Source organism: Agrilus planipennis, unplaced genomic scaffold, assembly GCF_000699045.2.
Source record: "Agrilus planipennis isolate EAB-ADULT unplaced genomic scaffold, Apla_2.0 scaffold322, whole genome shotgun sequence".
NCBI classification, from domain to species: Eukaryota; Metazoa; Arthropoda; class Insecta; order Coleoptera; family Buprestidae; genus Agrilus; species Agrilus planipennis.
In genome coordinates, this window is record NW_020439361.1 from 41468 (window position 1) to 67266 (window position 25799).

The window sequence follows — 25799 nt, forward strand, 5'->3', positions numbered from 1 at the left end:
TTTCTGCTTTTTCTTGTCAGGTGACACTTCCTGCTAAATTGGTTTTATCAAAGATACATAATTAGAATCTTTAATTAGTTTTAAAGATAAAATTCGCAATCGACTAATACCACAACTGTAAGAAAACATCAGTTGCATATCATTAACAATAATTGAAGTTAATAACTGATTTCTCAAAATAATTTTAAAGATTTTGGCGAATTTCGCAAGGTAGGGGTGTTTTCGAAATTCAATTTAAAATGATACCTATACATATTAAAGAAAACGTTTTCAAGTGTATTGGATAGGAAAACTAGGTAGATCGTTCAACAGTGACCAATAAATACTAAACTCTGCAATCAAATGCAATATACTTACTGTTCGTTTCAAGAAGTTAGAGATATGCCCCTTACCTTTATTGGGATACGCCGTACCATAATTCCAAATTCAATCATATTTTTCTGCGGAGCTCATTTCTCCACCGATCATCGAGCGAGAACTAGACAAAAGTGTACAGTACCATTTGCAAAATTATTTAAACTGCCTCGTTAAAATTTAAGAATATGCTTTATTTAAAAGCATATTTAGCCAAAAATAATAACAAGTGAATTAACTTAACGTTCTACACACCTATAAAACTTTTGCTTTGTTTTCTATTGTTAATTTATATACATTTTTGTTTTAAGAAATTGCTAAACATTTTCGTCTAGTATTGTACAGTTCTAGCCGATCTCCTAAGACCGCTCATCGAGAGCTCTGCTCGTTCAAGCTTGTTCCAACTATTTTTGTCTTGCTCACGCCTAGTGTGTATTCTTTCTATCTTCGCGCAGATTTCTTCAAATTAAATATATTCTGATTTGAACAAGTATGGCAACCTTACTTGTCTATACAGGAGAGCAAAAAGCATGTTTAGGGATTCCCCAAAATGATTGATACGGCTCATTCGCTCTCACGTGGCATTTTATGGTTAAATTAGAAAGAATCTAACTAGAAAATTGCCGCCCGCGATATTCATTTATTTAAACTTGTTCGATCTCATATTGGTTCACAACATCAAGCAGCAAACATCCAATGTCATCAAAAACTTGGATGGAGTAATGGATTCAAGTTTCATAAACTGAGGACAGTTAGTTTGAAATTATCAAATTTTTAAATAGAAAAAATTAACTAATATTTACCGTTTATATGTATGTTAAGAATATAAAATGTATAAATACGATGTTAACAATTTGCTTCAATAAATTTCTAGACTCAACTAACAATAAAGAAACCTAAACAGATATTAAAAAAAAAACATGTATATATATATCAATGTTTACATAATCATAGGGGGAGAAAAGACATTTGCTTAGTTTTGCTGATAAGGGGCTGGGGCGGGGTAAAGATTACTAAAATTCTGCTTACGTAATAATTGAATTACCCCCAAGTATTTGTATACTGAGTAACACTTAATTTTTTAAACTAACATTTATTTTGGCAAACACCTGATAGTAAAGAACTACTTTGTGAAATAAATTGACCGATTGATTACATTGAACATGATTTACTGATCAGAAATTCTTAATTTCATTTAACCTGAACTTTAAAACTTGCATATAGGTACCTCTATTTGTTCGTTTTGTATGTAATCCCGCTTGTTGTAAATACATATACATCTGCGTCACAATTTAATTTTTTAATTGCAAAGTAAAAGGTATAACAATGTAGCGTGTACGAAACTAGTTAAATGCTTTCTCATTGTGTATCTGTTTATTGCTTTTCAAACGGTGATAATTGAAACTGAAAATTAAAGAAAGCCCATTTTAAAAATAGTGGATAATGAATAAATAACAATTATACGAATTTATTGGTTACATGAGCCATTACAGCAGCAATTTTACAAAAGGGGTAATTAATTGAGCAATTATTCGCTCCGTCATAAAAAGTCATTCCAACAACATTAATTGCCCTTTTCATGGACTGCTAGAAAAGAATTATATAAAGCGTATAAAAAAAGTGAAGTCAGCTGTAGAAATAATTTTTGGAAACGTTAATTAAAGCGAGACCGTAGGTAGCATTTAAGAAATTTCCTATTCAATTCAACATTTATTGGTTGTGTTCATTAAGACTGACGCATTCCTTTCTATCCTAAGACAATCTTCAAATTTCTCCAAAGTTAAAACGTTCTTCATCTGTAACTATTCTAAAAGTAATCTAAACTAGACCTTCATCTGCTACTCTTTAATCTTCTTCCTGTTCCTAACTAGTCCTTCATGTCTCAAAAATTCCTTTACTTATTATATGGTATTTATAGAAAGAAGCCTTACCTTTTGCTTCCAAAAATTGAAGCAATTCCTTCAAGGTACATGCATAAAAAAAAGCCAAGGAAAAGGTTCTGCTTCGAGGGTTTGCTTTGAAGTAAAAGGTTTTACATAATTTGTATTTATAAAAAGGTGCACCTAAAACAAGGAATCTAGGTTGACAACAACTTTTCTCGCTCTTTTCAACTATTCAGTAGCTGCCCAGGCATCACACAGCTTGTAGGACTGTTTTTATGTTAAAATATATCTAAAAGGACTTGTATAAGTAATCTTCAGTTGTGTGGTCCCGGTGTTGTGCTTGTTATGACTGATATGGTGCATTTACGTATAAGAAAATACTACAAACCAAGACGTACACCACGAAAATCAGATTTTAAAATATTATTTAGATTTGAGGATTTCTTGGCGCGTATCCCGAAACACGTGGAGCAGCCGTATCACCTGTTCAGAAAATGAAAATATTTCTGCGTTATTGTGCGAACCGTTTTATATTTGTTAACTTTCAACACTGCACAAGTAAATTATGAATGTATTAAACAAATAAAAAAAGAGCAGTCACGTTGATTGCAAAAAGTAGTTTCAACCAGTTTATCGAAATTGGTAACGGCTAATCTGTACCTTTTACTTTATTTATCCGAACCACTGCCTAACAAGGAAAATGTACAGATTATGAACACGAATTGCAGCAAAAGCTTGTATTTCTACCTTTTACTTGAAAGTAAATGACTTTATTTTTATAAATACGGCCTATTGTCGTTTTTAACGATCCCTGTTCTCCTACTATTTTCTATATCTCCTCATTTCTAATGTATCGTATCATCGTCCGCTTTTAATCTCAAAGCCTTGCTCCAGAGGTATACCTTTAATAATATTTTTCGAATTTCGAGATAAAGCATTTGTGGATCTAGAAGAGACTGTTTGTTAATAGCAACGCGACTTTTATTCTCTCACAACTGCGGAACTTCTGCACATTTTTCAAATCCGCTTCTGCATCCGATTCCACATTTTTATATCAACAGCTTAACAAAACTTTGTGGAAATAGTGAAATTGAGAATAAGCGCAGTTATTGCCAGAATGCGCAGGAGCAGCTGGTGGGAGGTGGCAGGCATTAATTTAATTACGATCAGGACCAATGATAAAAAGGAAACCCATGAAGATGACTCTTTATCCTCCAGTCTCTATCGTTTAGCGTATAGCATCTAGTCTTAATGGTGCCGAATTGAGAATAAAAATGAGTTGTTCCCTAATCTTTAAAGTAACACTTCAGTCAGAAATATCATTGCAATCTATATTAAATATGAAGAAGATCAACTAGGTCCGACTATGGCAATCTTCGTTTGGTGCAGCACCTCCCGCAGTGACAAATGTTATTTGGTAGATCTGCTCTCATTTTATACGATGAGCAAAGCAGTAGAGAGTAGACTGCATGGTAAATAAACAGCTAAATTACTGTTTATTAGATACCAGCTTTTTCCCGCGACTTCGCCCACAGAAATTAATATTGTTTTTCCCTAAAACCTTTTAACTTCCAATTCACCAAGGTTGTTTTTTAAAAATTGTAAAAACACGTATTTGCTTAATTTCAAAAATAAGTATTACGAGCAAACTTTCTAGTAAATCCAACTACAAATAAAATATACCCCCGTGGAAACGTTACAACCTCCTTTCATTTGATTAATTGCATAAATACCAAGTTTCAAGTAAATTTAACCACAAATAAAATGTCTCAAACAAAAATTGTAACCTCTTTTTACCCCCTCCCTTTGGATGTTGAATTTTTTAAAATGTCGGAATAGATGTTTCAAAAATTAAATGAGAGAGCATTAAGACCAAGTTTCAAGTGAATCTGACCACAAATAGTATATTTCATCTTATTCAAACATTGCAACTCCTTTTCACCAAACAGATGTAGAGTTTTTTTAACTAAGTTTCAAGTAAATCTGACCAAAAACAAAAATGTTCCATGCAATTTTTGCAAACCCCTTTCAGATTCCTGCAGAGGTTGAATTTTCTAAAATGTTCAAATGGGTATGAATGTATATCACTAATTTTATATGAAAGAGCATTAAAAGCAACTTTCAAGTAAATCCGACTATAAATAAAATATTTAGTATATAAACGTTACAACCCCTTTTCAGTCCCTTTTAGAGATGGACTTTTTTAAAATGTTGAAAAAGGTGTTGGATTTTATGCCAATGAGCATAAATATCAAGTTTCATGTAAATCTATCCAAATTTCCGGGTTTTCCAAAAATTTTCTTTCACACAAACCTTGTCCCTGTCAATTACAAATGTCGTCTGTAATGTTTTGTTATTAAAAATTGACAATTTTGTCTTTTGGCAACATAAATACTGAAAGGGTTTTTTGGAATTAGTTGGTTGAGTGCTGCATTCACAGATCTCAGGATGACACCAAAGAAAAAATTTAAAAACAAATTCAAATCGTATATTTTAAAATTCATAATATTTTAGAAATCGCAAGCAAGTAATCAAAGAACAGTAGGTACCTAGTCAATTTTCGTCGAATAGAAAACAGTAGAAAAGTGAGGTGAACGAAACACGTGTTTATTATTCAAAAAAATGTTGTGACTTGTGGTAATTAAAAACGTTTATTTATTTAGGAAACAGATTAAATGAGAAATATTAGGAAAACTTCAAAACTATCACAAATCTTTAATCTGCATGGAATAATTTCGAATAGCAATGGAGTTCTTTCTAGTTTTTGTTTACACTACACTCACTTCCTGAATATCTCAAATATAATTTAATAAAAACTCCAATCACTAGAATGGAAAGGATTAATAAAAAAATAAAAATTAAAAAACAAACATTAAAACTACAAAGGAAAAAATAAAATTAAGTGACATGTCTTATATATAGATATACATGAATATAGTAGATAAATTCTAGGTTCGGAGTGACCCCTCTCTTGGTAATTTTAAAAACTTGATAATGTATAGTGAACCTGCATAACGAATAGCGTACATCAGTGCCTCAAGCTTTTAAAATTACCAAGAAAGAGGTCACTCCGAACCTAGAATTTATCTACTATATTCATGTATATACATATATAAGACATGTCACTTAATTTTATTTTTTCCTTTTTAGTTCACGTTTTTTTAAATAAAAGCTTGTTTTTAAAAATGTTTTTTTATTTTTATTCTTTTATTGTATCCTTTTTAGTCTCAAAGGTTTATTATTAAAATCATTTATTTTCAAAATCTAGCATGTAGAATTTTTATTTTTTTGAACATTAACTTTATTACACTTTTTACATTATTTACACCATCAACATAATTTACACTATTTATATTATTGACATTATTTACACACACGTATTAAACATATCATAAACACATACATGTGCCACGCTTGTTAGACAAGAGTGGGGTGGCTACGAAGCACCACACAAAGAGGAGAAGAAGATAATAGGAAACACTATAGGTGTATACGTTTATCTATTTTTATTGTCGCATTTCTGTTCTATCGAGTTTCAAATCCTGATAGTATCATAATAATAAGTATGCCAAATTTCAGCTCAATCGGATAACCAGAAGTGGTCGAAAAATGGCTTGCAAGATTTGACGCGGACAACTTACATACGCACATTGCAAGTTAAATAAAACCTTGTAATAAAAATTATGAAAAGGGATGCCTAAGCAATTTTTTAACGTTCGTTCGAATGCGTCTGAACAGCAGTTTTCTTAAAATAGAAAACTGAAAGAACAGGAAGGCACTAAATTTAGTTTTTGTTATAAGGATCATACAGTTTCGTTATTAGTGATTATAAATGATATATCATGAATAAGCGTGCTTAAATATATGTCGCTAAAGAAATCGACCGAAATCAACCACTCGAAACGTACCATATGAACGAACCGCTGGCCGAGAGTCATGTAATGACAAATTGGGAGCATTATCTTGACTGATGATGGTTCTTCAGTCAACGTCTCGCTTTGGCTTTTGATTATGTTTTAAATGACATTTTCGTATAGTGTAACGTTGTTTGCTTGCAAATTAATCATAATTAATCGTGTCGCTCGAACCTTTTGTCTTATGTGACAGAAACAGCAGTAGCCGGGGCAATTACCTGTATGTATCGCCAGCGGTTATTTTAAGGAAACAATGAGTTATGCGGGGTCCCAGAATATGGTCAAATTAATTGCTACTTAAATTCTGAAATGTATTCGATGCTCCAAGTTGACTTTAAATTATATATGCAACTTTTCACTGGTGTTAGATTAGAATACCTTTTAAAAGCAGTTTATATATGAATTTACCGTTCACGTCATGGGAATTGGATATATAATTCGGGAAATTTCCCGACCTTTTCGCGAAAGATGTGATTTCTGTAGATTCACAGGCAAACTGCAGATGGGAAGTAGTCAACGGACACGGTCTAATTGTTAGGTCCGAAAGCACGCGTCTGTTCTTCCATAGCGAGCTTTTGAAAACCCTTAGGCCTTAGGGGAAAGTACGCTCCAATTGACATTCCAACGCGTAGCAGGCTGACGTGTGGGGAAACACTTTTCCTACTGTCACTAACCCCGAAAAGTCAGCGGTAAGGTTCCACACAGTTCCAAGCTGAAGTAAGTGTCTTGGTAGTGATGTATACCAGATGATGTCGCAGAGTTGAGGATAGTCTGACCCATTAAAGGGTTAAATCATGAAGCATCCCTAGACAAAAATTCTCTCTCCAGTCTCTCAGAGACTTTCAGCGTCTCTGAGAGCGTCTCTCACAGTCTCTCAGTAATTGCCTAAGTGTTTTTATGGATCTCTCACAGTCTCTGTATGAGAGACTCCAACAAAAAAATTGTTAATTCAAAGATTCTCGTTCAGAGATTCGAGTGTCTCGTTCAGAAACTGGATACGAAATGAGGATCTCTCTATGAGCGACTCGAGTCTCTCGTTCAGAAACTGGATACGAAATGAGGATCTCTCTATGAGCGACTCGAGTCTCTCGTTCAGAGACGCTAAATAGTTTTATTGACAGTCTCTCTCAGCGACACCAGAGAGACTCGATGAGAGACGGAGACACGAGTCTCGCTTTCAGAGACTCTGAGAGACTGAACATTTTTATCTCGGGATGTATAATAGAGCAGGTGTACGTGGATTGGGAGCACAGTCTAACCCTTTAGGGGTGCTGCACATTTTGTACGAAAGCAAAGTAGATGCGAGAAGCGCGAGAAGTCAGGAGGCTGTCCGAAGATAGCGAGAACTGTTCCGAAGTAGCCGATGGCTACCGCAGTGTCTATACCAGTATCTCAGAGGCGGAGGATGCTCAGAAGTTTAGTCTCAGTTCCTTCCTCGTCAATTGGTGTCGGACTCGAAAGAGCAGTTGATTGTTGTTCGCATGGTGCATAGGCGCGAACCTGGTGGTTACTCATGTCCTGGGACCAATCTGCTAGATGGAGTGAAGACCCCAGGAAGTCCTTTTGCACCTATGTCGATTTGGAGTGTCGATAAGCGTTACTAATACAAGTGCTGTACGTTAGATCTCCATTGGATTCGAGTTATAATGTAGAAAACACTGCTTAATGAAATGATGAAGTTTCATTCAACATCTGGATAGTAACAATTAGGATCAGGGACAATTTTAATTAGAAATTCTTGTTTTTCGAAGATCGTTCCGGAAGATTTATTATTCAAGTTCCATATCATTGAGGTGTAAATATTTGATGCAATGTAAATTAAAATTAAAAATAGGAAAGGGTTGAGCATCCGAACACGATGATATGGATGTGGAATAGAATCTATAGATAAACTTAAAGCGAAAGTAGGGATTATAGAGCAGATTGAGCCTGTCCTGGATAATTTCGACCCGGTCCTAGCTTTAACTTGTTTGATAGTTTCTAAGTCGAACAGTAGTATTAGCGTGCTCATAAATAAGCAATAACGAAGTGTGTTATAACTATTATTACTGTGCATGTAGTAACTTCGAATCTAACTCCGATTTCCGGTAGGTTTAGCGCAATTGGTTCACACTTTTAATGAGGCATTCTATTGTAATAGATTTCTAAAAATCTCATCCCATAGCGAAGAATTGTAGATCATTGAATTCAAAATCTTTATTGCACGTACTTAACATGCACATTTTTACCTATAACAGCATTATAATTAGGTTTAATTGATTAATCCGATAATTGAATTCAAACATCCAGTCTAAAAACGGCTGCAAGATATCATCTTTAAATTTGATCCAAAGATCTTTCAAATGGGATTTTAATATTAATCATGTTCTCATAATTAACATTGATGATTTAGCCTGATTTACAAACGAATTCTGCACTCAGTGGCTGTCCTGCAACTTCTTTAGAAAATATTCTTTCAAGAATTTTTTGAGATTCAATAGATATTCATTTATGGTTTTACTCATATCTGAGATTAGTTGTAACTCATTTTATTTAAGAAGATATTTTTAGGAGAGGAAAACATTCGTAACTTCTTTATTGAACACATCCAATCCAGAAGCCGAATGTGTTTTTGTATGTTCATTAGGGAAGGTATTTTGTCTCTCGTATGGGTAGTTGTGGTTCTTCACTGTAAGGACCTGCTGATTGCGTTGAGTTTATTGAACATTTCGGTCAAATAAACCAATGTCATTATCCATTTCTCGTCATGCATTAGTTCGACATGACTAACAGACATAAAAATTGGTTGTCCAACTTTTCCTCACTTGATTACTGGTGACATCTAAATATTTCGGTAAATTTCTAAATAAATAAATGAGTCAGACTGCTTTGCGTTATCAGGATTTTTAAGCATATAATAATGGGACACAAATAAACAAACAAAACAACCCAGAAATCATAAGTGAACCAATGAACAATTGCAGCCAATTTATAACGTAAGACCGAATGTCCTATCCTCTTATATGACAATTAGGTATATTTCTTTCAGAGATCTTTGTCTCTATCATAAAATGAACCATTAGGGTTCGGCGTTTCATTCCTGGTTTGGTCACTTTTATCTCACGGAACCCCTACGACCCTTGTACGGACCACCAGGATTCCGCAGAACATCATTTTGGAACCGCTATTGTAGATAATTAGATGTCTGCGCACCTAATGTTTGTTTACATTTCTACAATTCAAAAATTGTAGGTACCTACCCGCATATGAATAATTATCAGCTTTTAACCTTATCTCAATACACTTATTGAGATAAAAACTTTCCAGTTTCGTATTATTATGGAAGTTCTGCTGTACATAGGTAGGTGTTTCTGATCTACTATTTTAAATAAATTTCTAATACTACAATCGTGTATTAACTGAAATTCCAAACAATAATCCTGAATAGAATTTCGCAGATTCTTTACGACGAGCGAAGACTTTGATACACTCATCAAGTTGGCCGTCAGTTGTCCGTGTCCGGTAACCGTAACCCGAACCGCGATCGTCGCTGTTGCCTTCGGGTGCGGATGCTTCGTGTACAGCAGAGCCAGTGAGTGTTACTGCACAAGGCACATGCTGCCTGTTATGTGCGAACAGACCACACACCTCGCCGCTAATAAACCATGTTCCAGGGCGCTGCCGATATTGATACCGTCTCGTATCACATGTTTTTAACAAGGCCCCCGGGCCTTAACGAGATGCTACCTAAAAAATTCGGTTTCATCGGGAAAATTGGTTCGAAGGACATGTGGAAGCCTTTAGCGCTCGAAATGTGGCGTCAATAAATTGTGCTCTAGCTAATTTCGGGAATTAATGATGTGTAAGAGTTTAGCAAATCTAACAAAATGTCATTCGAAATACATTCTAGACGACTCATAAAATTTATTTCCAACTTAACGAGGCGGACTGCTATTCTTGGATCTCTACAAACGGAAGTTCTCCTCATCAGCATGTAAAGGTTCACGACAATAGTTCTTTTTTTGAACTTACACTTAAGACTCGACATGAAGTTGAAACTTAGAAACATGTTTTGAAACAACTATGATTTCTTTCTACATTCTACTAATATTTTTTGTCAAGAATACTCTTGTAACCTATATTTATTTCTAATTCATTNAGGTTCACGACAATAGTTCTTTTTTTGAACTTACACTTAAGACTCGACATGAAGTTGAAACTTAGAAACATGTTTTGAAACAACTATGATTTCTTTCTACATTCTACTAATATTTTTTGTCAAGAATACTCTTGTAACCTATATTTATTTCTAATTCATTATTTTGAATTATTTTAATTTAAATAACTTTAAATCTATTGCGTTTGATTGGAAAATTGACTGTTAGAAGTGAAGTAAGAAGAATTTAAAAAGAATAGACGAGTTTGAAAGCAAAGCTATAAGTTAAAAATACACAAAAGGAAAGTGAAATCTGAAAGCTACGCAAAGAGCACTATTTAGAGGGGCAGATAAAAGACACAAGTGTGAAAAAGGGTAGAAAAGAAGTAAAAGTTAGAATACGAAAATTCCAGAAGTATACATGATAGAATTAGAAACACAAGATAAAAGTATACACGAACAGACAAACAAATTCCGAAAACAGAAATCCATATGTACAATAAATTAGATACGGAATATAAAAATACAAAATTTGCAGAAGCACAAAGTATACAAGACTGACAGGGGCGAATGTGGCATAAAACGCCACAAGTCTTATGGATCATGACCTTGGGTTTTGTCTGTTCATTTTTAGAGTCATATAGAAATTTTAAGGTGCAGTAAAAATCAGTAAATTTATCTGGTGCTTCGCCCTCCGTCAAGTCAACGTTTTTGAAATGTATAATATGAGTATAATATTATCTGCCCTACGCGCATTTCAGAGACCATGAAATTTTGAAATAGCTATAGGTAGACCTTTCGATCGGAGAGATAATAAAGTAGGCAACTGTAACAGAACACCTGATACCTATAGTGGGTGCTACTACAGTAAATGAACAAGAAAAGTGTAATATTTCTGTTACTTGTGGAGAAAATTATTCTTGTAAAGGATAACATTTTCTAACAGCTTTTGTGATCTTTAAATCGGGTTCTATCTTTCAATTTCCATCTATTTTCGTATTGGAAATAGTAATTGTGTAGATGATGACACCGTTGATGCAAAGGGGTAAGCAGACAAACGAATGGTTCTGTGGAATACTAAAAAATATTTTATGTGGGGATGGAGAAGCGGAAGCGCAAGGGGTGGAAGTGAAAAATCATAAATTTGAAAAAGAAACTAACGTAATCTAATCCAACCCTAACTTGACATAACCTAGCCTAACCTAATAGTAAAAAAATTTTTGTTTTAGACCAGACAAAAATAACTATTCATTTATTACCTAAATTAAGTAAGATTAGGTTTTAGGATTGGATTATTTTACAATCGTTTCTTTACCAATTTTCTGTTTTTCCACTTCTATCCTACCATGACTCCGCCTCACCCTAAAATTACCTCCAAGAACGACGATAAGCATGCGCTAGACAATTGCAATTAACATAAAATCAACCACGAGTTAATTTTCCAAAGATTTTATTTAACTTGTTTTGTTATCTGTCTACTACAAATTTTGCAAATCAATTTTTTAAACAATTTTTTCTAAATATCTGTTCTTAAATAAACTATTAATTTGTTAAACTATTGTTTACTTGTATTTTAATATTTAATTATAAAATAGCAACATTAAAAACACCCGGTCGAACATTGCCGAAGAGCGGTGTGCTATAATTTTAGGTTGAGTATTAAATAAATAAAATCAATAATTTAATGGATTATTTTTCCGATAAGTTTCGTATTTCAGTGTGACATGTGACAAATCAAATTATTTAGAAGACATCGCTGAAAAAAATTCAAGATGACATCCATAAAAGAAACTGAAGTTAGTGTGGGTTTTCGGAAACAACAGAAAAAAAATAAAATAGAAACTACGCCATTCGAAAGTACCTGCATAAAGAAAAGTTAAAGAAAATTTTTCAAGCACATTATCGATAATCCTATGAAAAAAAAATTCTATTTACCGACACACTAATTGTATTAAATGCTGAAATTCTCTGTCATACGTACGAACTTGTCATGACTTTTAAAGAAAACAGTGTCGATAGCTGTCAGCTATGAAAACTCGAGAACTTGTCCTTCCTCCAACCGATAAATTGACAAAAGTAGAAGGTATTAGAAAGAAGTAAATATTCGCGAGACGAAACGTTGCAAAAAATAAGTTTCACTTCAAAAATTGGCACGCTAGTATACCTAAGTTTTTGTTGAAGAATAATAACAAATTTTGCGAATTTTAGAGCACAACTATTGTCTCAAAAATGGCCGATTTAACTCATCAGACTGACATGTTAATGACTTCAAAATCTTATTTAATTGAATTATTAATTGAATCTAATTTCGTTGGTGTTCAAATTTCAAAATGTGAAAAATGACTCTAATCTCACCAATATAGAACACACCGTTGGTTAATTGGCGAGATTGGAGTCATTTTTCACTTATTTAATTGACTTTGCATCACATCTAACAAAGATAGCAATGTTTCCGTACACTAGGTGAGACACCCGGTATCTCAGTTTCACTTTTTGAGCCCAGCAGCCCTGTAAATATTTCATAATATTTTTGGCACTTTATGAACCCACCCATGCCTTCCGTGTTTCGTTTTTTCATTTTCCTGTCTCCTATACCTATTAGCAACCTATATTTAAGTCAAAAGTGTCTCATTCTGTCTTGTTATTTCGTTAGGTTTACGGCAGCGTAAGTGAAATTTTTAGAAGTCAGCGGACGTCTTCAAACATGACACTTCAACACCTTCGGCAAATGTAGAATAAAACAGAAAAAGTTGTTACATGTAAACGCGATGTCGTACATGTTCTTTCATGTCGAAGGCGGCTTTGGCTGACCGTGTTCCTGGACTCACACAAAGCCAAACGTCTGTGCCAAATTACCGAAAGGTGTTGAAAGCACATCACGGAGTTTATTTTCAAACGTTCAAACAAAACACGACAGCACTGTTCAAATATTTAACTCCTTTCAATGATTTTATCAACGCAAACTATTTGCGTCCGTTGGTCCAACAATAAGTTTCCAAAAAAGGGGAGGCGTTAACAAACATTGTTTGTTTTTTGAAGTGAAACTTCTTTACGCACGGTAGGGTAAGTTCGTTTCATGCGAGTTGCTATGTAACGAAATCATGCAACGCATTTCCCCCGCTGTCTGTCCCTATGTACGCTTAGATCTTTAAAACTACGCAACGGATTTTAATGCGGTTTTTTTACATAGATAGAGTAATTCAAGAGGAAGGTTTGTATGTGTAATACATGCATAATATAGTAGAGAAACACTGATAATTTTAGAGGTTTGTAATGTGATGTCGTAAATTAACACATTTTTTGCGCTTCCATTGCAAACGCTGGCTGAAACCTACGAGATAGATCAAAATAAAATACTACAGTATTGTACACCTTAAAAAGGTCTACAAAAAAGTTCGTGATGGTATATGTCTATCTCTCAGGGATATCCCACAATAACCATTTCTTATCCTTTACTTTTTACGAGAAATAATGACTTTTTACAAAGCGATTTTAAGCAATATAGCATTAATCCTTATCCAATTAAATACTTTTAAATACATTGTGCATTTAATATAGATAAATATGGCCGTTTACAGCATATAATTTAAATGAATATTTTCGAAGATATTATAGACTTAAAATGCAGGGACATAGCAGTTGCTGCGGTACCGGCCGGTTTGTATTGTCTAATGACAAAAAAGCTGTGTTTGTTGTATATAAAGACATTCTACAGTATATCTACTATCAGCATTGCACCCGTGCGAAGCATAGTGTACAAATAATAGGTGCCATTAAACCAATTCCTTAACCCCATATCCCGGTATATTTGTTTGAAGAAGTTTCACTTCAGTAGCGTGTTGTATAATTACACGTTATATTTTTTTATTTCATATACTAAAGACAACCCTGGAGACGTTTGACAATATTCTGAAAACAGCCCTAAAAAACAATTTGAGACAGACACCCACGTCTAGTTTTGTTTATGTATACTAGCTAGCCACAGCCAGCTTCCCTGGGTTAACATCCTCATTTATTCAAACGGGGTACTTGGTGGTTGATTCACAAACACAGACGCACACCCAACTGACAAAATCGCGAATATAAAAGAAGATTCCAAACATGTTTTAGGAGTTTTAAGTGCCAGAACCCAGCTCCACCATTGAAACACAACGGTTCTCAAACATTCCAAGACGTTCTAGATTATTCGAGTTCAGTTGTTTTAGAAAATTTTACTTAATTAAGGCAATCCTAGATATTCGACAGAATTTTAGTTGAGGGCAACGCTACAAAAATTCAAGAACACTCTTCACTTATTTCAAATTTGTACTTGGTTGCCGGTGGCCGCAAACCCACACACTAGAGGAAATTCAAAAATTACAGGAAACTCCAAACATTCTTTAGAGCACATTGGTCGAAATATGGAAATGTCGTAGATCGACCACTTGTGACAGCCATAGTGCTCGATTACCTACTGCGACAACCATATAAGCACTCACGAAAACCTTGGGGCTACTACCGCATACAAACACTGGTGGTCTGCGATGAGTAATTGTGGCCGCAAAGTGAATTATACAAACACGTCTGGTTTTGTTTATATATATTAGCTAACGACAATCCACTTCCCTGGGTTTATACTCTCATTTGCAAAAAAAACATTTTCTGGGACGTTTTGGTCGAAATATCCTATTTAAGTGTCAGAATCTAGCTCCACCATTGAAACATAGCATAACGGTCCTCAAACATTCCAAGATGTTCTAGATTATTCGAGTTCAGTTTTCTTAGAACATTCTACTTAAGGCAATCCTAGATATTCGACAGAATTTTAGTTGAGGGCAACGCTACAAAAATTCAAGAACATTCTACGACACTCACTTATTTCAAATTTGTGCTTGGTGGCCGGTGGCCGCAAACCCACACATCCACCAACTAGAGGAAAATCGAACACCTAGTATATTACAGAATATTCCAAACACTGCGACCACCATACATATAAGCACCCACGAGAAAATTTGAGGTTACTACTACATAGAAACACTGGTGTTCTGCGATGAGTAATTGTGGCTGCAAAATGAAATACCCGAACACACGTCTAGTTTTGTTTATATACATAACCTAACGACATGTTTTAGGACGGTTTGGTCGAAATGCCCTATTTAAGTGTCCGAATCCAGCACCACCACTGAAACATAACGATTCTAGATTATTCGGGCTCGGTTTTCTTAAAACATTCCACTTACGACAATCCCAGATATTCACTACTCAAACATAATGGTACTCAAACGTTCTAAGACATTCTCGATTATTCGGGTTCAATTCACCTACAGCATTCTACTTAAGAAAAATCGGTAAAGGTTTAGATGATGGCACACCCGAAGAGGGTGGGGGTGGGTGGGATCGGAAGAGGAGGTCTCCCCCACCACTGTACCACAAAAAGTTCGTGGCGGTCTCACCCCCATAAAAAGTTATGGGGGTTCAAAGTTAATAAATATGTCAATTTTTATAAATTTCTAGGCATGTAAATATTTATATAGTCATTCTTAAACAATATTCAAAGTAAAATTAATGAAAAACATAAAAATATTGAGAAAGTTATATAAAACATTATTTAAATATCTTTATCAATAGGGTAGGTTAGGTTAGGTTATCGGGTTTTGTTCAAGTGACCACCATCATTAGATCCCCCACCTCCACCCGCTTGAAAATATTTTTTTATTGAATTTTATTTGAATTATAGTGTATGAAAATTGACAAAATAATCAACTTTCAACCCCTATAACTTTTTATAGGGGTTAGACCGCCGCAATTTTTTTTATGGGGTTTTACTCAGAAGACCACCCTCTATCGATCCCCCCTACCCCCACCCCTTCAGGAGTGGAGGCCGTCTTCTAACCCTCATAACTTTTTATGGGAGTGAGACCGCCACGAACTTTTTATGGTACAGTGGTGGGGGAAACCTCCTCTTTCAATCCCACCCACTCCCACCCCCTTTGGGGGTGGGGGCCATCATCTAGACCTTTACCGAACAATCCTAGATATTCGACAGAATTTTATTTGAGGGAAACGCTACAAAAATTCAAGAACATTTTATAATATTCTGACTTCTTTCAAATTTGTGTTTGGTTGCCGGTGACCGTAAACCCACTAACTGGAGAAAATTAAAACGTTCAGTTCACCTAGAACATTCTACTTAAGGACAATCCTAGACATTCGAACATTATAAGAGATTCCAAGCATTTTTTAGTGCACTCTGGTCAAAATATGGAAATGTCCTTTTACCCACCATATCTTCCATACCACTACAGCTACCAACATGCAACCACCATAGTGCACGATTGGATACTCCGACTATTTTAATGTATGCACATTGTACATATATATTAAATAGTAGCTAGTAAAGAAGTTACAGTATTGGCTATTACTTCAAAAGATGTTGTTAAATGAAAACTAAACACTAAATAGAATACTTATTTTTAAAATTTTATTGTAAACACTACTCGGCAATTTTCTCATGGTTATTTCATTTATGGTTGCTGAAGTGGATTTTTCAACATTTTCATCAAATCGCATTATAGGCACTTAGAGTAACCAGTATTTAATGTAATGTCAAACAATTCAATCTCACCACAAATTTTGCCGTAAATCTTTACTCTCTACACATTAAAATTTAAATAAACGAGACCGTACCATCTAGATAAATATTTACTGTAATACGCAACGTTAAAATAATTAAAGTGGAAATTTAAACTAGGAAGAAACAACAATCAGTTATTTGCATTTAAAGTGCTTTAATGTGCATCTACTCTATTCTATCTACTTCATTTAACTAAAATAAAATTTCATTACTTAATTAAACTATTAACATAAAATATATATATGCTTAATACAAAATAAAAACCATTCCGCACCCGCACAGAGTCATGTCAAACACATTTTTTTAACAAGTCATTTTTTTAAATTTCTAAAGTAAGTTGTCGCGAGCACAGATGTTTCTTTCTGTTAAAAGCTCTACGTGCCTTGCTAGTTTATCTTACTAGATATTACACATCAACTGATGTAATATTGTTCCTTTTCCTTTGTTTGTGTCCGCTGCAATTCCTACCTGACATCTCCTTTCTATGTAATTTATGATATTCCCTACATCTGTCGTCAGTAAAAGTACGCGTTCTGTCAGCAACCGCTCTAGTCTAGTTAGTAAGTTGAACGAAGAAAGTAAATGCGGTAGTTTTATTGCGGATTATGCCAGTTTTGAACGTCCTAACTATACAAAATTTCATAATGATCAGTTGAGTAGTTAAAACGTGAAATAGTAATTAATAAACAAACAAACAAAGGCATTGTTATTTATGTATGATATTAGTTAGGATTCTTGAATCAAAAATGCATCATAAAATTACTGTGAGTAGATACAAATATTCCTTCTTAAAAGACGAACGTCCTCAACTAAATAAAATGATTAAAAACACATCAAAATAAACAAGTGGTCTGGAAAATATACAGCATTCTGATTAAGACAATGTTCATCCAGAATGGCTTCGGTAAATGTCATATTATAAATTATGTGAAGTTTTTATTCCACTTCAAAATCGTTTTGTTTATTATGCATATGCCTATTAGCATTCCCGTTGCAATTCTTCAAGCAGGTGCAACCAGTTCGTTTTTAAAATAAGTTGAATCCCAGAATGGTTTCAAGTAAACAGAAAATGTATTTTATTTTGCAAAATTTATTGGAATACTGTTCACGATTAAGCAAAGACAAAATCCGGATTTACGGTCAGGCTCTTTTTATTGAAATTGAAAATATCAAAGGTGTAAGTGAATAGGTAGAAAGTATTAGAACAAATAATTTCAAGTCATATGTGGCAAGTATTTAAAGTGTTTGCCTGGAACATGCTTCTACACGGTGGGTGCTGCAGAAATGAGTTGTAGTTGGAAATGTTTAAGTATTACTCGGCTCAAACATGAATATAAGTACTATTATTATGAAACATTTTCACATTTAATAGGGGTTAATATCAAATATTAATGTGAAAATTCATTAATTAATGTGAAAATTCATTATAATTTTCAATCCTACAGCAAACTACCTCAAGTTAATGAAGGAAAAACTTGTTGCTGTTGTCACACCCTTGCCGGGAGTCGAACCCGGGACCTTTGGCTTTACTGACCAATGATCTGACCACTAAGCTACAAGAGGTGACAACAGCAATATCGACAAACCGTACTTATTAGATCACAGATTTGTCGAACTAATGTAACTATATTAATACTATAATTATGAAACACTTTAACAATTAATACGGGTTAATAGCAAATATTAATGTGAAAATTCATTTTTAATTTTCAATCCCACTACAAACTACCTCAAGTTAAAGGGGGAAAAATTTGTTGCTGACACCAGCATTAACCTCATTAACTTGAGGTAGTTTGTAATTAAAAATGAATTTTCACATTAATATGAACATAAGATTATCTACCAATTACGGAAGCAGTTAAAAGCGGAATACTTCGATTTACTGATATTTCCATTGAATTTAGCAAAAGTTGTAGAATCACACTAAGTATGTACTCTATTTTATGTCTTTATTCCTAGGAATTGATGCTTGCAATTTGCTTTGGTTGGCATACCATGTGTACCACAGACATTCCTGACTTTCAATAGGGTCAGTTTCAAATGCACGAAGATTATTTGATATACCAAACCATTTTTCATTTTTGAAATAAGAACAGGTCGGAAGATGTCAAATAGGGAGATCGGGTTTATCAAGAAGCATTTATTGACGGTGCATTGCCAAGGTAAAAGAGAACTTTTTCTTCGCCAAATGAGGCCGTCTATTCATCAATTCACAACGAAACTTGTTCAGTAAACCGGCATATTACGCTTCTGTGATTACTGATCCTTCTTCGAGATAGTATATTAATATAACACCTTGTTGTTAATACCAAAAAACAGTGGCCATGACCTTAGTGGTCAACGGAACTGTTTTTACCTTCTTTCACCGCGAGATGTCAACTGTTTTGATAGTTCTATAGTCCCAGGTGTATGACAATTTCTATGTTTACTTAAAAGTTTCATATCGGCAGGAAAACTTAGTATACCTATACAATTACACTTAAATATATCTGAAGATGGGACGTTATTACATGACTCCGTTTCTGTCGCTGATTTTTTCATACCTGAATGTTCATGTGGAATGTTAAATACATGTTCCCTAGAGATATTTACCATCTTTGCATTTCACGTAACTTCATTCGAGATCCTTTACTACGATACTATAGCGAGCACGAGCGTGTTTGTGTGCGATCGGGCATACGTGTGTGTGAACGGCTTATCGATTCGCCGACTAGCCGTGGGCGCCTTTTTTCATGTGCGCCGTATTTGTAAATGTGTGTGATATACCTGCGTTCTGAGAAAACAATTAAACAGTTCAAAGAAAAAGAAACCTTTCCGGACGGCTCGAGAAGGTTCCCGAAAGGAAACAAAAGAGTATTTAAAAGAAAAGACGATCGCCGAGAGGGAGCAGATATAAATTGACCGTTGCAGAAATAGATAGTGCAGTGAATAGTGAATAAACAGTGGTGTAAATAAATAGAATAATTACCTAAGTTTAGTAATAATTTAATAGGTAGTGTTTTTAAGTTCAATAACAATTAGTGTAAATAAATAGTTTTCGTCTTAGAAGTTAAAATTTGTTAAACCCACGCAAATACCATGAATATCGTTCATAGTAACCTCAGGTAGGCGTTCAGTTCGCTCAATATTTTGCGTGTACGTAAGACCACATCGAAGCTCCGTAAATCATTTTTAAACCATCTCATGCGATAGAGCTTTCGTAGCTTTAATTTAATTTCCCTAGTAATAGTTTCTTTCAAGAATCTACATTAAATCCTTCATATCACGACTATTTTCAAAACTTAACCTTTTCCTTGCAAATTGCTTCAGATAGCACAATTATATGAAGAATTTATATGAAAATTTTTTAGGGATGTTGTTTTTACGTTTGATTGGGTTAGGTTCATTAAGGTTAAGGTTGGGTTATGTTACGTCAATGTGATAAAGAAATTGCCGCAACCTAACCCTAATCTTATTTGAAATAAAACTTTTTTACAAAAAAGTTGCTTACCACATCTTCCTCAGGAACTTTTAATGTATGTTGTTCATAATTGAACCATTTTAATTGATTTCTAAGAAAGAAAAAGATGGAGTTCAGTAGTTGGGGCATATACCCGAGGAAGGATAGCAGGCATATGGGTAGCGCTATGTATCCAGGAATAATGTCAGATTTAATGGAATAAGCTAGCCCCCCGGGGGTCCTTCCCTAACCGTCTCCTTTTCTCTTCCCTTCTCTTTACATATCCATTATCTGCCAAAGGACACTAATTATGCATTAAGAATATTTGGTTATACATAATAGAAAACAGTTGGTGATATATTCACTAATTGAAACTACCCTTATTGTGGTCCCTTAACAGAGAACCTTTCATTTCTACGACCGCCACCTAAGTGTCGGAGCGTCCCAACTACTAAACGCAGTCATAAAAAGCTTCTAGAAACCGCAACATGGCAGTTTTGCCAAAATTATTGTTTTATCAGCACAACGAAATTTATTTTCTCCAATTTTTGCGGAACATAAGCGACTAATACGTTTCGAAACGCCATAAAATAAGTTCCTATGGGTCGTCTTTCTGACAGGCATTTGAAAGAATATTTAAATCTAACCTTTAGCTATTAACTTGTCAAACAAACCTGTGTAAGTATAATAAAAACAAAACCGTATATATAAAAATGATGCGGAATATGATATCCTATCGGCGGTTTGGCATAGGTAGATGAACTTCTTCTAGAGCGTCTTTCTCACATCGATCAGCTACTTATTGATAATTCTAACATTTTTATGAACTTGACACTAATCCGCTTCTAGTATTTACTTAAAGGAGTCTACGTCTGTCCAAATTTAGACACGAAAAACTAGAAGTCTCTTTGATTTTTGATACGTAGAAAACCTCAGGATAGAAAAAGCGGTTTACATCTTTTATATAAAACAAAGAATAGCAGAATGTCGAATGTTTTTTAAGAAAAAAAGTCACTTTTCTGTTCGCGATCGGTTAATTTAGAATTCCGATTGATTAAAATTGTTTGGAGCGCAATTTTATACTCAAGCGATACGTGGCGTATAAGAAATATATGTGATAAGAAGCATGTGAAAAGTAATGTTATAGGTGGAGGTCAAAATAGCGTGGATTGAAACGGTTAAAAATTACGAGGATTAGAAACAGTAGGAAAATAAAGGGCGTTACGAAAGGCGCTAAGAAAAATCAGAGACAAGATGGTTGAACACCTTCTGAGACGTTAATGATTACTTAGAGATATATAAACATCGGAAATGGGAGTAAAGTGGGCCAAAGGTAGACCTACATAGATGAGATTAGTGTTTGTAAATAGAGATATGTGATCTTCGAATGTTATGGCTCAGGATAAGAATGAATGGTGATGACTGCGTGTCCATTCAATCTTCGGAATAACTATGATGAGGATACTAATGATGATGAAAAATCGCCGGCAATTAAGAAATACAAAAAACTGTACCCTTTGGATTACATTTGCATTTAAGACGCTTGCCTTTAATGCTTCTTAAAACTAATTATATTCCTCATCATCATCATAAGGTCGTCAGTCCTAAGTCTGGTTGGATACGCACCTCCACTCTTTCTTATCGTGAGCTAATCTTCCCATTTTCCTAAAGCTAGAACAATCCACATCCCTAACTATTTGCGAACATTAATCTAATCTAGGTCTACCTCTACCCCTCTTAACTCCCGTTTCTGCCTCTAATATGTCTCTGACTAGACCTTCATGCCTGAGAAGATGTCCTACTAACCTATCTTGCCTGATTCTCATTGACTTCCATAGAATCCTCTGTTCTCCTATTCTTTCTAATACACCTTCATTTTTAACCTTTTCTACCCACGTTGTCCTCATCATTTGCCTGTAAAACCACATTTCGAACGCTTCTAACCTTTTCTTTTCCGCCGCGCCCACTGGCCATTTTTCGCACCCGTACAGCGCCGTGCTCCAAACATACCTACACCTTTAACAACCTTTTTCGAATTTCTAAAGTGACCGTTCGCTTGCATAGAAGTGATTTCTTTTTGTTGAAGACGACTCGACCCTGCGCTATCTTCTGCTTTATATCCCTACTACTCCTTCCGTTCTAACTTCCTGAGATAAAATCAGTCACATCTTCTAAATGTTCATCTCCTATCTTTATATTCTTCCCTGGTATGCCAGTATGTTATATTCCTATAAGTCTAAAATATAGTAAAGCTCAAATTTATATCAGGGTAATAATTTGATGTTTACTTATCAGAAGTATCTAGCTATCGATAATACGTAATTTTTACATTTTTTTACATTAAAATTTAGCATTCTCGTTTGCGAATTTCCGCCTCTAATGAAATAGAAATTCGATGAGTTTGCATTCGATCTGCATCAGACGAGACGTCTATAAATCAGGTTCAGAGAGACCTTTTAGTGCAGCGCCGTAGCCCGAATCAAACCAGTAACTTCTTGTTATAGGTTGGCGCGCTCACATTAACTTTTGAATCGTAAACACTGCCACTGTTTTGATGTTTATGAGAAAGTTGGAAGCCATTGTATTCGTTGTTTATATTGGCCAATCATTCTGCTTCTCGTAACTTAATTTGACGTAAACATGTATGCTCAAACAGATGGGATGTAATGCGTTTCACTGCAATCATTTCAATATGGACGTTTTAATACGACAAGGATTAAGTATAAAAGCCTGCAGGATGTTTAGGAATTCGGAAAAATGAAGGATTTTAATTTTAGAGCATTAATATCAATTTCAAAAAAATAACCTATCTATTAAATTCAAATTAAAATGAAAACGCTAACAAATTCCACGTTTTAAATTAAAAAGTAATAGGCGTTCCGATACTCAACAATTTTAAATAATTATTACATAAAAACGCAAAATAAATTGAAGCCGGCTCAGACTATGTTTAGTTTAGTTTATGAAACATTTAAAGAATTTTTCGAAGACAAGATATCCATAGATAGCTTCCTTTAAATATTCACTTATATGTATAGGAAATGACGGCAAATGAGCTTGGATGTACCCGTTTCAAAATTGTACAAATTTATCAGTTAAGTACTTGCCACAAAAGAGTTTTTTGCTCTTGTTTTAAAACTTTTAACTAAATTTATGAATTAAAGTTTTCTTTTCTATTTCTTGAATTTTAATTTTGTTAATCGAAAGGATGTTGAATTCGACTTTATATCAAGATAATGATAAAACTCATAAAACTGAGAGAAACATTAGTATATATTGTTAAAAAGGTAGACAAATATTCACCTGAAAATTTTAGGGAGTTTTTATACCTATCTACAGGGTGGCCCAAAAAGTATGCAATATGCTCATCACGATCAGACTGTAAGTTTAACCGAAACATTTTTCCAACTGCACTTGTTTACTATATCAATTCAAGAAAGCCTGTAGCATCTAAATTTGATTTACTATATAGAGTGTTCGAATATAGAAAAAATAAAGTTTTGGGGTTCAATCGAAAAAGGTTATAGAAGAATGTTATTCAGAATTCTAAAATATGGGGTTATGGAAAAAATCGCGCCTATATTGCTCACTGCAGCTAAACTGACAGTTTAATCGCAAAATTGTTCAAACCATACCCAATCGTCAGGGAAATTAGTAATAACAATTCTCACAAAGATCCAATTTTTTCTTCTAACGTTAAGGGTAACCCATAATTCTTATTATTATTACAAGATTACCTCGTAACCCACCATTCATCATATAACCCTTTACCATAACAAGGTCAACAAATGGTGTCACTGTTCCAATTATAGTTTTACTTTTTTAATTAGACTTCTACCTTTTTTTTTGTTGTTGTCTTAAAAACTGTCTTGCGTTCAACATTATCGTATCTTTCCAATTGCTAGCAAGTGGGAGTGTGTTGTGATTGTTACTAAATTGCCTTCGCAATTGTATCGTAGTTATTACCTATTAGTTTTTTCTACAGTTAATTTACATAATAAACGACACTTAGCAATAATACAAAGAGTAGCTTCAGTTTTATTACTGACACCTGCTTCTACGATCTAAGACGGCAATCGCTATTTCCGTAATCGAAATCTCGTAGTGAGTAATACCGGATTATCAGTAACATTTTAATCGTAATTGATGATATCCATCAATCATTGTTTCTGAGAAACATGATCCGCGTATATATGGCGTTACAGCGTTGAATAAAGATTTAATGAGCCTTACCTCCCAGTCTTGGTGATAATCATTTCCGTCCCTAAGTCGTTAAACTTATCCCACAGTTCTTTGGTTTCTAGATGACAGGTTACATTTCTAAGCTCCTCGCAGTTCCATCGTTCCTGCAGAAGAGGATTACGGTTGTGAGGCGGTGACGACCGACTGGTCGTATGACAGGTGACCGAAGATTCGGACGTCGAGGACACGTCTACCGGAGAATCGCGGCCGCTATCCAAGTCAACGGGATGAGAAACCATTGCACAGTCCAACGTGACTGGCTCTGGCGTGGATGCAACCGATGAACTTGATGTTTCTACAAATTTTTCTGAAACAAAAGAAAATATTGGAACGTGTTTCGATATACTTTAGCCTTAGCCTACTTCTCTACGGAAATCAATAAGAAATAGGCGAGATAGGTTGGTAGGAGACCTTTAGACTTTAGACCATGACAAGATCATCATCATAAGGTCGTCACTCCTAAGACTGGTTGGACACGTACCTCCACTGTTTCCTATCCTGAGCTAAACTTCGCATTTCCCTAAAACTAGAACAGCCCACATCCTTAACTATTTGCGAACAGTAATCTAATCTAGGTCTACCTCTACCCCTCCTAACTCCTGACTCGACCTTCATGCCTAAGAAGGTGTCCTACCAACCTATCTCGCCTATTTTTTATTGACTTCCATAGAGTCCTCTGTTCTCCTATTCTTTCCAATACCTCGCCATTTCTAACCTTTTCTACCCACGATATCCTTATCATCCGCCTATAACACCACATTCCGAAAGCTTCTAACCTTTTCTTTTCCGCCGCGCCCACTGTCCATGTTTCGCACCCGTACAATGCCGTGCTCCAAACGTACACCTTTAACAACCTTTTTCGAATTTCTAGATTAACCGTTCACGAGCATAGAAGTGATTTCTTTTTATTAAAGGCGACACGACCCTGTGCTATCCTCTGCTTTATATCCCTACTACTCCTTCCATCCTGACTTATCTGACTTTCTAGGTATCTAAAATCAGCCACTTCTAATTTTTCGTGTCCTATCTTTATATTCGCCCTTTCCCTACTTTTTCTTCCTTTGCATATCAGTATTTTAGTTTTATTTTTATTTATTTTCATACAGTACTGATCTGTCAGTACCGCTTCCATTTTATTTAAAGCTATCTCTAGGTCCTCCTTGCTAGATGCTAATACTGCTATATCATCTGCAAATCTAAGCATACTAATCTTTTGCCC

The 25799-nt window shown here is 34.7% G+C and overlaps 1 protein-coding gene across 1 annotated transcript in view; it reads right to left on the minus strand.

The window, feature by feature from the left end:
• LOC108741714 (T-box transcription factor TBX20-like) overlaps positions 1-25799 on the minus strand; it is a gene marked incomplete at its 3' end in the record, with an annotated part of 80293 nt that overhangs the window by 32632 nt on the left and 21862 nt on the right. The window contains exon 2 of the mRNA XM_018476606.2: positions 24572-24887. Coding sequence (XP_018332108.1) covers positions 24572-24887 — 316 coding nt within the window. The remainder of the gene's footprint in view (positions 1-24571; positions 24888-25799) is intronic.